This window comes from Nematolebias whitei, chromosome 13 (genome assembly GCF_014905685.2).
Source record: "Nematolebias whitei isolate Nwh7 chromosome 13, NemWhi1, whole genome shotgun sequence".
NCBI classification, from domain to species: Eukaryota; Metazoa; Chordata; class Actinopteri; order Cyprinodontiformes; family Rivulidae; genus Nematolebias; species Nematolebias whitei.
The window spans coordinates 4,762,131-4,777,921 of record NC_056510.1 but is presented as its reverse complement, the minus strand read 5'-3'; the positions used below and the strand labels follow the sequence as shown (position 1 = coordinate 4,777,921).

The 15,791-nt window shown below is 41.3% G+C and overlaps 1 protein-coding gene across 1 annotated transcript in view; it reads right to left on the bottom strand.

Annotated features, from left to right (window-relative positions):
- Positions 1 to 1,809: 1,809 nt before the first annotated feature.
- arhgap15 (Rho GTPase activating protein 15) overlaps positions 1,810 to 15,791 on the bottom strand; it is a 20,437-nt gene continuing 6,455 nt past the window's right edge. The window contains exons 4-13 of the mRNA XM_037686249.1: positions 15,397 to 15,537; positions 12,955 to 13,044; positions 12,781 to 12,879; positions 12,541 to 12,676; positions 9,159 to 9,293; positions 6,591 to 6,689; positions 6,347 to 6,424; positions 3,316 to 3,450; positions 2,168 to 2,273; positions 1,810 to 1,993 (exon numbers count right to left, since the gene is read on the bottom strand). Of these exons, the coding sequence (XP_037542177.1) occupies positions 1,810 to 1,993; positions 2,168 to 2,273; positions 3,316 to 3,450; positions 6,347 to 6,424; positions 6,591 to 6,689; positions 9,159 to 9,293; positions 12,541 to 12,676; positions 12,781 to 12,879; positions 12,955 to 13,044; positions 15,397 to 15,537 (1,203 nt within the window). The remainder of the gene's footprint in view (positions 1,994 to 2,167; positions 2,274 to 3,315; positions 3,451 to 6,346; positions 6,425 to 6,590; positions 6,690 to 9,158; positions 9,294 to 12,540; positions 12,677 to 12,780; positions 12,880 to 12,954; positions 13,045 to 15,396; positions 15,538 to 15,791) is intronic.

Sequence of the window (15,791 nt, the reverse complement as noted above, 5' to 3'; positions counted from 1 at the left end):
AGTGGAGCTCCTTGTAATGGTCCTTAATATCGTTCTCAACTGTGCAGGAGGTCTGTTTTGATCTCCAGCGTTTCACGAAGGGCTAAACCTGGACTGACCGCTCTGACCACAGCCTCTACGATCTCATTCTGGATTTTGATAGCTATCAGACTTTTATGGATGCTTGCCTGATTTTTTAAGTTTTAAATGGACTTGCTCCTCCTCCTTTAATGCATTTTATAAGTAAAAAAACAAGTACAGTAAACACACGAGCACTGACCAGAGGAGATTGTGATGTAGTGACGCAGGACTAAATTTGGTGGAGCACGCTGCCAGTTTCCATCAGGAACTGTGGCACCTACTCCAGCTTTAAAAACTCTTTGAAACTTTGGCTGAAACTAACCAGAGGTGCACTCATGTGTAGATTACTTTGTCTTTTTTCTTATGGCATCGTATCTTTATTGTAATTTCATGTTGTGTTACGTGTTATATACAGTAGGTGATGTTTGTTTTATTCTCTGCTCTTTGTTTTGTGGGATGTCTCTTGTTCTTACCTGCTGTGTGGCATGGAGGCTGCACAGCTGCAGAAAGGAAAGCTTTGCAGAGAGTGGTGAAGGCTGCACAGAAATCTGTTGGAATCAGTCTCCCCACCATCACAGACATCTACACCTCCAGATGCAGGAAGAGGGCCACCTGCATCATGAAGGACCCCACCCACCCAGCACACACACTTTTTGCCCCACTCCCCTCAGGAAGGAGGTTAAGGAGCATTAAGTGTAGAACCACTAGACTGAGGAACAGCTTCTACCCTGAGGCTGTTAGACTCATGAATCTCTAACTAGAATAATCACTGTGAAAAACCATATCATGTTGCTGCTGATCTGTTTCATGTTGCTGCTGATCTGTTTCAATGTTGATGTGTTCATGCGTGCACATCTGCTCACAGACTCATGTTCATGTTTGTGCTGATGTTCAATGTTTTATGTTATGAGTGCTTAGTGTATATTTAGTTGATGTTTTCCTTAGTTCATATCTTAGATGTTATTACTGTTTTTCTTAGACATTTTATTGTTGGATGTAACTGGGACCCTGTGTACATAATTTCGCTCCACCACATGTACCACATGAGGTGCGAATGACAATAAAGAAACTCTGACTCTGACTCTGACTTTAGGACAACGGATGAAAATTAGCTGCTGTGCTAACTCCGGCATATTTACATTGATGCTTACTGCTGACATGTTGATTGATACGCATTGTCCTAATTTAAATAAATAAATAAAATAAATAAGTGCTGCCTTCTACTAGAGCAGACCCCAACGAAACAACGATTCACACCGAGGGACAACATATATCCTGCATGTCTGATTCTCCTCCCTACAAGATCAAAAATTAAGTCCAGATGCAGGAAAATGAACAATTTTATGAAATGAGTCAGAGATGCTCCTGTCAGGTGAGCTGGACCAGAAACCAGAACATTGAATGAAAACAGGTACAGAGACTTGATGGAGTTTATAAAGATGCATGTTACATACGTGACTTTGTTTGAAACACACACATGTTTTTTGGGTAAAATATAGTTTTGATTTCTCAAATGTTAGCTAGAACTTTCTACTCCACAAAATAAAAATCTGCAATAACACTTTGAAACCAATATTAAATTGGAACAATGATAGCTTTAATTTATTGGTTTTAGATTTGTAATAAAATAATCATCAAAAGAATTTAGATCAAACAAAATTCATTTATTCATTTTACACTCCAGAGAAACTGAGCACAGAGCCAGTGAATCAAATGAATGGATCTGGTTCTGATGAGTCCAACAGTGTCTTACTTCCTGTCCAAGTTGAAAAGCTCTCGGCTCTCGATGAGGATGAACTCCATAATCTGGTTCTGGTACGCCATGTTGACCGCCATGTTTCCTGCATCTTGTTCAGGCCACATCAGGGTTGGGCCAAACACAATACTGATACCTTGAGAGGACATCAGGTTCTTCTGGGAACAAGCCAGAACTCTAAAAACAACAAGAGCAACATAAAGTCTGAGATATGTGTAATGATAACGAGGTGAGGTTCAGGTCTGGGACACTGGATCAAAGATGGAGTAGGACCAGTAGTGAGTCACCAGGTCTGGGTTAGCAGTGGGACAGGTTGTTGTAATGTGTGGTCCAAGTGTACTTCAGGTGTACCTTTGCAGATGACTGAAAAGCAGCTTCATGGTGTCATGGTTGGGTTTGGGCAGTTGTTGGATCAGTTTCTTCAATGCTTGAATCTTCTGTTTGGATTCTTTGATTTCTGTCCAGAAAGAAAATAACAAGAGTTGATTTACTGTTAATGATATTGTTTGAAAACATTTGTGTCTTCAAAGTTTTTCTATTCATCTATCCATCCATCCAGCTGAACCCAGGTCTCATGGCAGCAGCTTGAGCAGGGCGGTCCAGTCATCTCTTCCAGCTCTTCTGGGAGGACTCCAAGGTGTTCCCAGGTCAACCGAGAGACGTAGTCTCTCCAGCGTGTCCTGGGTCTTCCCTGGCGTCTCCTCCCAGTCAGACATGCTCAAACCACCTCAACTGGCTCTTCTCAATGTGGATGAGCAGCGGTTCTACTCCGAGTCTCTCCTGATAACTGAACTTCTCACCCTGTCTCTAAGGGAGAGTCCAGCTCCCCTGCAGAGGAAACTCATTTCAACCTCCTGTATCTACAATCTCATTCTTTCAGTCTCTACCCAGAGCTCATGACCAGAGGTGAGGGTAGGAACGTAGACTGACCAGTAAACAGAGAGCTTTGCTTTACAGCTCCCTCTTCACCACAACGGACCGGCACAGAGTCTGCAATACTGCATATGCTGCACCAATCTCATGCTCCATTCTTCCCTCACTCATGAACAAAACCCTGAGATACTTGAACTCCTTGATACCTAGACAGTTATTTGTGATTACCAGGTCTGTCGAGTAGCCTTCTTTCCTACCGAGTGATGATTAGCTGACAGGTCTGTCCCACTGCACTGGACCTTGACTCCTCTCCCCACAGGTGGTGGACCCATGAGAAGGTAGCTTCTTGTAGCTTTTTACTGTAGCTCAGATTTGGCCTGGCAGAGCCACAAAACCAATGCTCAACCACCAGTTTCTAACTACTAAGCTCCGCTTCAGGCCAGGCTTCAAGAAGGTGCCCTGTGTTCCTGATTCTGAACACGATGTCTTTTTTCCTGCGGTCCTCGTCCATTGGAGGGTTCTGTTTGTTTTTGTGTGGTTAAAACTTGACATGTAAGTGTTAACTGATCTCGTTTTGACAAGGACTCAATATAAAACATTAAAATATTTAATGAGGTTTTACTCACTGATAACATCTACGAACTGCTGGAAGAACCGGAAGGGGAAAAGTGGCTCTGGCAGCTCACGGAAAAACAACTTTAGAGCTCCGGTGATGACGTGAATGTCCTCCCACTGACTGCTGTCTAGGTCCAGATCTTCCTCTGACAGAAAGGAAACAGAGAAGACATGAGAATAATTTAAATTAGATCTCACAAAACGATGTTGGATTACGACACATGTCAATTTTGAATGATAGTGTTGTGTATAAATTATGTGGTTCTTAGCCTTTCAAAGCACTTCATCACGATGTGTGTGTGAGTGCTACAAGACGATAATGACTGTGGCATGTTGCTGACTTTTCTGTAACTGGGATGATAGCTGAGGTTTCAAAACATGATGGTTTGGCAGTCTGTCCCAACTAGGTGTCAAATGTGTCGATGAAAACCCCCCAGACAGTTGATCTGCACAGTCTCTTAACACCCAAACCCTGATGTTGTTATAGCCAGCTGCTTTCTGCACATTCACTTTTTCAGGGATCTCTTGACATCAGCAGTGTCCAAATGGAGTACTTGCTCATTAGGACAGGAGGTGCTTTTTCCCACCGAGTTGTATAAGTTTGATTAGTTAGGAAAGAATGAACCGTTCTTTCAGGATGGAGGAGCAGCTTTTCATTCAGGGATGGTCTGATACCCTGCCTCGCATTCTCAGGGTCCTGGAAGAAGTTCCAAGTTTTATGATAATGAATGCACTTAACAAGCCTTATGGCACAATTCATATTTTCTCTAGCAGTTCTAAGCAACAACATCCATCCATCCATCCATCCATCCATCCATCCATCCATCATCTTCCTCTTGTTCTGAAGTCAGGTCGCTGAGGCAGCATCTTGAGCAGGGAGGTCCAGACATCTCTCTTCACAGCCTCCTCTTCCAGCTCTTCTAGGAAGATTCCCATGAGTTCCCAGGCCAACTGAGAGACATAGTCTTTCCAGCGTGTCCTGTGTCTTCCCCGGGGTCTCCTCCCAGTTGGACATGCCTAAAGAACCTCCCTAGGGAGGTGCCCAGGAAGCATCCTTACAAGATGCTTGAACCACCTCAACTGGTTCCTCTCGATGTGGAGGAGCAGTGGTTCTACTCTGAGTTTCTCCTGATAACTGAACTTCTCACCCTATCTCTAAAGGAGAGTCCATGTACCCCACAGAGGAAACTCATTTCAACCGCCTTGAGCCACGATCTCATTCTTTCGGTCACTCGTGGTCATAGGTGAGGGTAGGAACGTAGGACAACCGGTAAACAGAGAGCTTTACCTTACAGCTCAGTTCCCTCTTCACCACAATGGACCAGCACAGAGTCCATATAACTGCAGACGCTGTACCAATCTGTCTGTCAATCTCACGCTCCATTCTTCCCTCACTTTGAACAAAACTCCAAGATACTTGAACTCCTCCACTTGAGGCAGAACCTCACCCTTGACCCGAAGAGAGCAATCCACCCTTTTCCAATTGAGGACCATGACCTCAGATTTGGAGGTGCTGACTCTCATCCCAGCTGCTTCACACTCAGCTGCATATCAGAGCTGGAGATCATGGCACAATGACACCAAAAGGACCACACCATCTGCAAAAAGCAGAGCTGAAATCCTGAGGTCACTGAACTGGACTCCCTCCACCCACTGGCTGCACCAAGAATTTCTGTCCATAAAAGTTATGAACAGAATCGGTGACAACGGGCAGAGTCCAACTCCCACCCTGAAAGGGTCCGACACTACGGGCAATGGGAACCAAACTCTTGCACCACTTGTATAGGGACTGAACATACCTTATTTAAAGGCATTGTTTTGTGACTTTGGCAGTGCATGTAGCACATCTGTCATTTGCTATGCGGTGATGTATTTGATGACACTGACACCATCCCTACATTTCTGTATGGAAACAAACACAGTCTCAGAATATTCTTCCATCTGTGAGTGTCGATTTACAGTTGCAGCTTCCCTGTACGTATTCCGCTTCGTGTTTTCAAAACAGCTCCGTCACGCCTGCATAGCTCTTTTAGCTAGAGGTTCACCAACTTTATGGTCAGCAGAGGTTTGTAGATGGGAAGAAGCATCACTGATAGGTGGTCTGTGGAGCCACGATGGGGGTGGGGTACCGCTGAAGGCCTTCTTGATGTTTGTTTAGGCCACATCCAACGTGTTTGTTCCTCTAGTTACAATATCCACACGCTTTTGAAAACGAGGGAGGACGTAATGGAGTGGAAATGGACACTCAGGACTGTTTTTGACATTTGCACTGGAGGAATGATGACGACAAGGAATTTCTTAGGGAGATAAAATGATCCACACTTTCTTATTATTCAGTGTCTGTGGAGGAATGACTTGTGACGAGTTGTTACACCAGTTATTGTTAGTGTCTTACACACACACCTCCACCTTGGGTTTTACTGGTTCGAGCCTGGCTCCTGTCCAGTCTGAACATTCATTATCAGGAGCAAGGACTCTTCAAACTTTGTCATTCTTTTCTTCACAGCACTGCGGTGCAGCTTTTATTGTTCATAAAGTACTATCTAAGTACAATTACCATTTCACTTCTTTTATATTGTCTCATCGTCCTTTCTCAGTCGTTACTTTAATGTGCTTTGTGTTGTGTCATTTTAGTGTGTGGTAGTTTCATCAGTTCAGTTACTGAGTAGTTATAATCTGTTTTATAATTTGTTTAAAAAAAGAGTTGATGTGATTTGATAGTTGTAAGAATAAACTTCAAAAATTACTACGAAGCAGCACTAGCTAACAATGTTTCAGAAAATGGTTTTGTTGCGAATACAGAAACAGATAAATATTATTGATGATTGACTATTCCAACATGTGGAGTTAGTTTAAATATCAGCTGTTTGCAAAGAAATCACAGCTGGATTTTTTACTGAGAAGGCTCATTGTAGAAATTAAAAATAACTCGCAGAAATAATAACATAAATCTCATTTAAATACTTTTTTGCGTACATATAGAATATTTTGTAGGTATTATTTTGATTGATTAAGTAAAAATCAATTGTGCTTTAAAGAGACCTTGATCAACAATGAAGCGAAGTTTCTGGATTGTGGCCAGATTTCCACTGACCCTGTAGATCCCGTCTGCCTCCAAACCTGAAAATCAAAAAAATACTTCATGAAATAAAGTTCAACTGAAGTCAGAAGCCATTTGGGGCTCATTGAATCATGTGGACACGGTGAAAACTGTCTGTGATGTTTGCATCTTCATTAAGTTCTGTTTTCACTGAGAAACCAGAAATTCAGCTTCGAGTGAACGGACCTCGTTTCTCCACAGCATCCAAACAAATCTTTACAAACTTTGGAACTGAGGTTCCTTCACGTTCACACAGGGTCAGCAGGTGGCAGCCAAACACTCGATCTGAAACAGAAACAACATTATAAATAAAATGTCTACATGTGACGTAAAATTGTAATTTTTGAGTTACAACACTTGGACTTGTGGAAAACAGTTACAGTGGGGAACCCCCAGGGCCTTTAATGCCTTCAGAGAAGACCTAAGAATTCAGCACATACGAAATTTTATTTATTTTTTTCTTCTTCTTCTTTCGGCTGCTCCCCATTTCAGGGGTCACCACAGCGAACTGTCACATGAAGACTTGGCAGAAACGCCGGACGCCCTTCCTGACGCAACCACAGACACCGAGCTACCGCAGCCCTCTGTGTGGAGCAGAGAGCTGCCTTCTAGGGCACCCAGAGGAGCAGATGGTGGGGTTAAGGGCCTTGCTCAAGGGCTCAGGGTGGAGCAAAGGAGGGTGGAGACAAGTGTTGGTGCTTCAACTTTTCCACCCACATTTTGCTGTTGTCAGTCTGGGGAGTTGAACCAGCGACCTTCCAATCACAGGCTCACCTTCTCTAACCTCTGCGCCACCACTCCCCTCCTATATCCTACATATGAAATATTGCATTTAAATCGTTAATTTGATATCCATTTTATTATCAAAGAAATACTTTCAATGTAGTTTTTCTTAATTAACAGAAGGCTCTCTCATTGGTTAGGACTTCACCGTCAGGAGAGAAGGCTGAGCTCAGCCGGAGGCTCTGCAGGACGAGTTTGTTTAATAGCTGGCAGGAAAATTAAACCATGTTGATGTAAAGTGGGCGGGACCAAAACAAGGAACTTTGAGCCTTCGGGAAGGCCTTGCAAGGCCTTTTTTGTTTTTACCACATGAAGATTTTCATTGTTATGCTGATGATACACAGTTATATTTGTCCATGAAACCCGATTAATCCAGTCAGCTACTTAGACTACAAGCATGTCTTAAAGACATAAAAACTTGGATGACCCTAAATTTTTTGCTTTTAAACTCAAGAGAGAGAGGCTGCTTTTGGACCTGAGCATTTTAGGAATAAATTTCGCAGCTTTTCACTTCATCTGGATGGCATTAATCTGGCCTCCAGTTCTAATAAAAAAAAAAAACCTTGGTGTTATTTTTGATCAGGACATGTCTTTTATCCCCCACATTAAAAAAAGTTACTAGAACCACTTTCTTCCACCTGCGTAATATCACTAACATTAGAAACATCTGATCTAAAGATGATGCAGAAAAACTGGTCCATGCATTTGTCACGTCTAGACTGGACTATTGCAATGGTTTATTATCTGGGTGTCCAAATACTTCTTTAAAACGTCTTCAGTTGATCCAAAATGCTGCTGCCAGAGTCTTAACTGGAGTTACTGGGAGAGATCATATCTCTCCAGTTTCAGCTTCTCTCCATTGGCTCCCTGTCAAATCCAGAATTGAATTCAAAATCTTACTTCTAACCTACAAAGCTCTCAACAACCTAGCTCCATCTTATATTACAGATCTTATTGTTCCATATTGTCCTTGGAGAGCTTCGCTTTCAAACTGCAGGTTTACTTGTGGTTCCTAGAGTTTCCAAAAGCAGAATCAGTTATCAGGCTCCTCTCTTGTGGAACCAACTTCATTGAGGTTGACACTTTACTACTTTTAAGATTAGGCTTAAGTTTTTCCTTTTTGATAAATTGGCTTGGGTTTCCTGAGCTATCCCTTAGTTATGCTGCTTTAGGCTCAGACTGTTGGAGGACAAACTGACCACATTTCCTCCCTCTTTGCTCTGTCTTTACTTGCTCTACTCTACCTGTTTGTAATTATTTCTATCTTAGCATGTTTTTTTGTATTTCCTCCTATAGAAACCACGCCTGGACCTGTCGTTCTGTGTTTCTTTCTACTTCCTGTCCTCTCAAACCCAGCCAATCAAAGCAGATGGCCGCTCGTCCTGAGCCTGGTTCTGTTGGAGGTTTCTTCCTGTTAAAAGGGAGTTTTTTCTTCCCACTGTCTCCTTTGTGCTCGCTCAGGATGGGAGACTGTGACAAAGTGAAGATTCAACACAATCTGCTGCTTCCTTGAACTTGTAACTTTTTTAATGTATGTGAAAGTTTCTGTTCAGTGCTCCGAGATAACTTCTGTTGTGACTTGGAGCTATAGAAATAAACTGAATTGAATTGACGCCAGAATTCATTTTATTGTAACATTTAACTTCTATATCTTCTGTTTGTTTGACTCCTTCTTTAAAAACTTTGAACTTTATTAGATAAGTTGTTTGTCTTAAACCTCTTTGACTCGACAGGATTGTGCTCGTCCAAATTTTATTAAAACATTTAGAGTTTAAACTGTGGTGTTAATCTGAAAACCTTTAATTTTTTTTTACTTAAATGAAGAAAAAGGTCATAAAACATTTTACTGACAGAGGAGGTGAATGTCTCAAACCAGTTGAGTATGAGAAACATGTGATTTACAGTTGGAATTACATTAAAGGATCTTTGTATCATAAACAGATATTTTAAGATAGAAAAAGCAAATAAAACCTTTAATGAGTCCTTTCTCTTGTAACGTCTTCATCGATGGCCGTCTGGTGATGAACTTCTTCAGTCTGTTCTTTACTCCGTTCTTGTCTGCGCTGTCTGAAGCGCTGTACTTCAGCTTTGAGCTGCTGAACATGTCTGTAAAAATAATTTAGTCTTATTAAACCATCACGTGTTTCCAAACAGCTGCCAATACCCAGCTGCTGTGGACCAACTCAAACTCCTATTATTATCACTTTGACCTAAAAATGGATGCTGTTGGTTTTTCAACTGGAAGGTTACTGGTTGGACTCTGATTTTCATGGTTTACATATTACAATGGTAATAATGGTATCCAAAGTTCAGCATTAATTAGGTTTACTTTGGAGACTTCTCATGTGACATACTGAGCTAGTTTATTGGCTGTGGAAAATTCCCATATAGAATAAAAAAACAGTTCTTTTTGGAAATAAACAATAGTCATACACTTGCTTTGTTTATTTAAAGTTGTCTTCGTGAATATAACTATTTTTACCTATTGTCAAGTTTCAGTTTGCTGCAAGATCCTTCCATGAATCCCTGACTCAAAAGTTAGTGATGTTTCTCCAGGAATATAACATTTTTTTGTGTTTTTGTTCCATCCATTATCTTCTGCTTGTTCCGAAGTCGGGTCGCGGGTTCCCTGAGTGATATCCAGTATTATCCAGAAAAGCAGCAAATTTGGGTACCGCTTTACAATAAGGCTCCCCTTATAGATGCTAATAAATAGTTTATAGATACGTTATGAATTTCTCTATAAACACAGCATAAATCGTTAATACCTGCCTATTATGTATTAATTAAGAGGGAGAAAGAGACAAAACTGACCAGTTTCTTGCCAAATATTGATGTTTCATCTAGAGTTGTTATATTAAACATTTCAGACTAAGTTACTACCTTGTAAGCACAATAAGCATCTGTAAACCTATATTTTGAGTATATCAGAATCAGAATAAACTTTATTGTCATTGCATCGAGATACAATGAGAACATGTCCGAAAGATAGACGTAGTGCACAAAGCTGCTGCTAATTTGCGCAGCCCTCTTATTCTTATTCAGAGTAATATTTTGCATAGATGAGAAAAGGAAAGAAAACATGAGGAGAGACGGTATAAAAAAAGATCTCTCACACCGTGTCCTAGACAGGGCACGATTTGAGGCATCAAAAAAACCTACCACAGCAAAGCAACATAAATAGACGTTATACATATAGGCGGTGAAGACATTGAATTTTTAAGGGAAGGTCGTAGCATAGTCCAAAGCGCCCCCCCCCCCCCCCCCCCCCCCCAGCCATTGTCCAGATAAGAGGTGACGTTCATCATCAGCTCAGTTGAGGTTCTGTCACATGTCCACGGACTTGGGGAAGGGAGGGGTGAGGAGACAGTCAAAGTATCTTTGTTTTTCTTAAACTTGCCAGGAGGAGTTGAGATAAATCCGCCGTCAAGGCCACAGTTTGGGTCAGGCAGAGCTTGTGAATTGCTGTTTCTGCCTTTTAAAGTCTCGCTAGTACATTTCTCTGATGGTGACTCCAAACAGCCGAATTGAGTCCTTACGTCGAAAGTCGAGCTCACAGCTTTCTCCAAGATCATTCCCAACCATTCATGGGTGCTGCCAGAAAGTTCACAGTCCTGATAACAGCCTGCTCCAGCTCTGATGCAGCTCCACATAATTCAGTCTGAGTGCTGCCAAGCTTCAATACATCCACACGAATTTGTAGACAATCCAGATTTCACCAACCCAAACAGCAAAATAACCAATTGTCATCATAAATCCGATTTGTTTCCGTCGAGGTAAGAGGGTCCTCCTTAACCTGACTCCTGTCGGGAGAAGTTGATCAATTTTGTTGAGAGACCAGCTGATCAAATCCTTCGAATTAGGAAGGTACGCAGGAAAATAAAGAGGCTCTTTAAGGGTTCACAAGGTGAAAGAGAGCAAAGCAGGGAAGCGCGGGGGGGGGGGGGGGGGGGGAGACGGAGCAGAAGAGGGCACATCTGTCTTCACCGGAGCACAGAGAGCGAGAGAGAAAAACACACACACACAAAATAATAATAATATAATAATAATAATAATTAAAAATAATTTTGTACTTTATCACTGATTATAAGTATCTATAGTTGTAGATACTTATAATGCAGTGATAAAATACAATACTATATGCTAAAAAAATAGTCTGAAATGTTTAATATAACAACTCCAGATGAAATATCATTATTTGGCAAGAAAATGGTCAGTTTTGTCTCTTTCTTGCCCTTAATTAATGCATAATAAGCAGGTATTAATGATTTATACAGTGTTCATAGAGGAATTCATAACATATCTATAAACCGTTTATTAGCATCTATAAGGGGAACCATATTGTAAAGTGGTACCCAAGTTTCCTCAGCTCAAGTGTCTGTTGTTTATTTTGCCAATCGTTTAACTTGTAATTTTTATTTTTATTTTTTGTCTGTTGTGTTTGGTATGTATGATATATCTTCAACTTTCTGTGGATTTGCGTTCCCTAGTGTGTCTCCCACTTGTGGTCTACTTCAGCTCCTGCCACTCCCACCTCTTCCTGGTTGTCCTTCCCAGGTGTTTCTCATCATCTGGACATTGTCCTGTATGGCGTTATGTTCTGTGCTCCCTCCGTGTTTCCTATTTAAGTTTTGCTGCCACGTCAGTCTTCTGCTTTTCTTTTGTTACCTTTGTGGGCAAACCAACTAACCAGTACACATGATTTTATATTACTGACTTAATTTGAAAATGGTTTGTTTTTGTTCTCAATGCTCCCAAGCAAGTTCACTAGTCTGCACAATTCCATTTTTTTTTGTTTGCACAATAAACTGAATGTTCCAAGTAATTACAGAAAAAAAAAAAAGTATACATTTAAACAGGACTCTTCTATATCTCTACAGAGATAATCTCAATCTGTAGAGACTAATCAGAGCTTTAGATTACATTCATACACTGATCAGAGGCAATGAGGTGTTTAGTGTCTTGTCCAGGGACACTTCAACATGTGACTGCTGGTGGAATTGAACCCCCAACTCCCCCATTGGAGGATGACTGCTCTAACCACTCAGTCACAGCTTCCCCAAATTAGAGGCCTTGTCAATGAAACATTACTTAGTTGATGTTAAAAGATAATAATATCCAAACTATTCCACATTTACCAAACAGTACAGTCTGTTATAGGTTCTTGAACTCGGCGCCCCTTCGACCAAAGCCCATTTACCTTCTGAGTTAATACTGTCGCTCTATAGACCATGTGCTACACAAACTAAAAGCAATGTTCTGTTTCCACATATACAACCCAGAGTTGTGTATGTGTGTGAGATGTGTTTTAGACTGGCTGTAAAAACTGTAAAATGCCTTGGCTTCTACATACTGATGGAGCGTCGATGGACCGGGTTTCGTTGTTTCGTGTTGGGGGAGGCTGATCCATATCCTGGTAGGGAGCTGTGTCTGGGCAGGTACTCTGTGCTGTTAGACCTCCGCAAAGCAAAACTTCTGTCTTCTTTGGTCTAAACAACAACAACAACAAAATGGCTGTGTTTTCTACTTTGCACTCTGTCCTCCCAAAATAAGTGGAATCAGCAGATTGTTGGTGTTTTGTGTATGTTCTTACAGATGAGTCAACATTTTTTCGGATGGCATCATACCATTTGCTGGCTGTGGAGTAACTGTCAGACTGGATAAGGTACTCACTTCCTGTGCTTGTTGTGATCTAGGACAGATGGAAAGATAATGAATGATCTAAATATGTTTCAGTTTTCAGACTGAACGGTGCATTCAGTGTTACCTGGAAGACATTTTTCTTGCTTGACTTTTCGGTAGTCCACTCAATAACAGCTCCACACAGCTGGACCACATCTGTTTTCCCTCCTGCTTTCTGATTGCAGGGAAGGTGAAGACAAGGTCAGGGATTATATGTCTTAAATGTCCTGCTTCCAGAAGAACACAATGTTAACAATGTAAAACTAAACATATCAACACTGTGCACATCCATTCGAGTACATGCTTCTTAAGTCTCCCTGGAACGTCCAGAATATATAATTTAAATTTGTTTTTAACATACAAGGCTCCAAACCAAAATCCAGCTAACATGAAAGAGCATTTTGTTCCATATTTTCCAAACAGAGCACTTTGCTGTCATGTTTCAGGTTTACTTATGGTTCCTAGAGTTTCCAAAAGTAGAATGGGAGGCAGTTCTAAAGTTCATCTAAAGTTGAACCAATTTCCAGTTTCTGTCTGTGAGTGACTGTCTACTTTTAAGACTAGACTGAAGACTTCCCTGTGTGATAAATCCTATAGTTGGGTTTGTTTTTGGTTTCCTGAGCTATCCCTTAGTTCTGCTTTTATACTCTTTTACTGTAGGGCATCCCATGTAGATACCACCTCTCTTTACCTGTGATGTCTGACATTTAGGCTTTTATGTGACATCAATGCACATCACAGTTTTAGACTATATTGAAATCATTGGGATTGAATTGAACTCTATCTAACATGATTTTCATTCAACCTTTATTTAGACAGATAAGTCACATTGAGCCTAGAAGACTCATTTACAAGTGAGATCTGTTTGGACAGACAAAAAGTAGTGAAACTGAACACATGTAGAAATTTGGAGGCAAAAAAATTCCCATCAGACTTTTTCTTACTGCCTGAGAAGAAAAACTGATATCAAAACACACCTCGCACAAACAAGCACATAGTGACATAGCCATTCTGCAGAGTGGGGGAGACAACGAGATCGGTGAGCATGTTCATAGATGCTCTCGAGGTCACTGTAAGAGTTCTGATAAGGATGTAATAATCAGCCAGTGTCCTCCGGTGAGATCCGTAAACATTCTCAATGTATGTTGGGGAATGGCCAAAGATAACGTCTACGAGAATCCAAGAGTTCTGAAATTATGACACAATGTTTATTCAGCTGGTTTCTTCTGGTTATCAGTTGGAAATTCCTCAGGGAGGGGGTGGTGAGCGTCAGATCACATGTTCTCCAGGCGAATTCAGATAAGATGGCCTTCAAGGCCAGCCAAGGGAGCCAAATTCAGATAAATATACAGATGTTTTGGGGACATGCAGAACTTAATGACATCTACCTTGAGTCTGTGTTGGTCCACTCGGTTCCGAAATGTCCAAATTACATGGCTACACCAAAGGAACGTGACCGAGTAAAATCCCTGAGATCTGATCCATTCTGCCCAAAGCATTTGAGTCTGGGTACTCGAGGCACGAACCAAGCCATCATAAAGGCAAGCAGCGTGACTGGGTCCAAATTTGCTGCCGACGACTTCTTTGTTTGCAGATAAAACCAGCAACCAGACGAATCCAAAAAGCAGGAACCAGTTATCATAAATCCAATTAAATATTTGTCCTTAAAATCCCCAAATGGCAGCAGAGACAGAAACATCATGAAGTCTTCCAAGTCGATGAGATAACCAGCTGTGTGTGTGCCAACAGGGCAAATCGTCTCACCTAAAGCCTGTCTTCTCTTCGAAGAAATGTTATAAATTGTGTTGAGGGACCAACTGATCAAAACAAATCCATAATTATGGTTCGGAAGATATGTAAGAGAGGCTCAGATGCATTTTCACAGACAGACAGAGCAGCAAAGCAAAGCGGAGAGGGAGGTGAAGGGAAAAGTGTCCGATCTCGGTAAGAGCAAGTGGTGAAGTGATTAGAACGGGACCTAAAAACTGTCAGAGAATTTTTGGTCAAGAGTTATGAATGTTTTGTTGTGCTTTTCTGAGATGACTTAGAAACACATTCCCTTATGTCCTAAAAACAGACTGACTACCAAAACAATCTCATCTCTATTTAGAGGCCGTCTCACTGACGTCCTTGGCATCGCCAGGAGGCAGACTCACCAATGGCCATGGATCATGTCTGTGCGACTGACTGCGGCCAGCTATGAGGGAACACCCACTGGACTCTGCTTTTGTATAAAAGTCTGCAGATGACTATATATGATGCTCATTCTGACATGTTCCATGCATTATGTACCTATGTATGTAACCTGTCTTGAATGAGTTCTTGCAAGTAAAATGCTGGTTAAAAATCTTCTCCTGCTGTCATTAGCGAGATACATTTTCTCCAACATACTCTGTATAGTGTGGTTAGATGATGTGAATTAACACGCCACATTGAACTGACTTGAATTTTGTGTCTGCTCTATTATGAAATTAAAGTCAAAACTGAAAATAAAAACATGATAAAGGAAAGTCACTTGGTTTCATACCACATTAGTCTCTTGTTTGTCTTTATAAAGCAGCAGCTCATCTGATGTCGGTACAGTCCACATCGAAGCCCACGTTTTCCTCTGCTTTTTACCGTTTTCTGAGATTTTAGCCACATTCAGATGTTCACTTTTCAGGTCCACCTGCAAACAAACGCAGCATTAGTGACATTTGAAATCTATACCAAATCATGTTTGTCAAAACTCCAGATTGAACAAATTTCATGTTTTTATACCCCACCCCCTAAGTTTATGGACCCTCCGTGTCTGTTGGTGAACAGACTGAAAGATGGGTTAATGAATGAAAATGAACATTTGGATGGATGGATGGATGGATGGATGGATGGATGGATGGCTGGATGGATGGATGGATGGATGGATGGATGGATGGATGGATG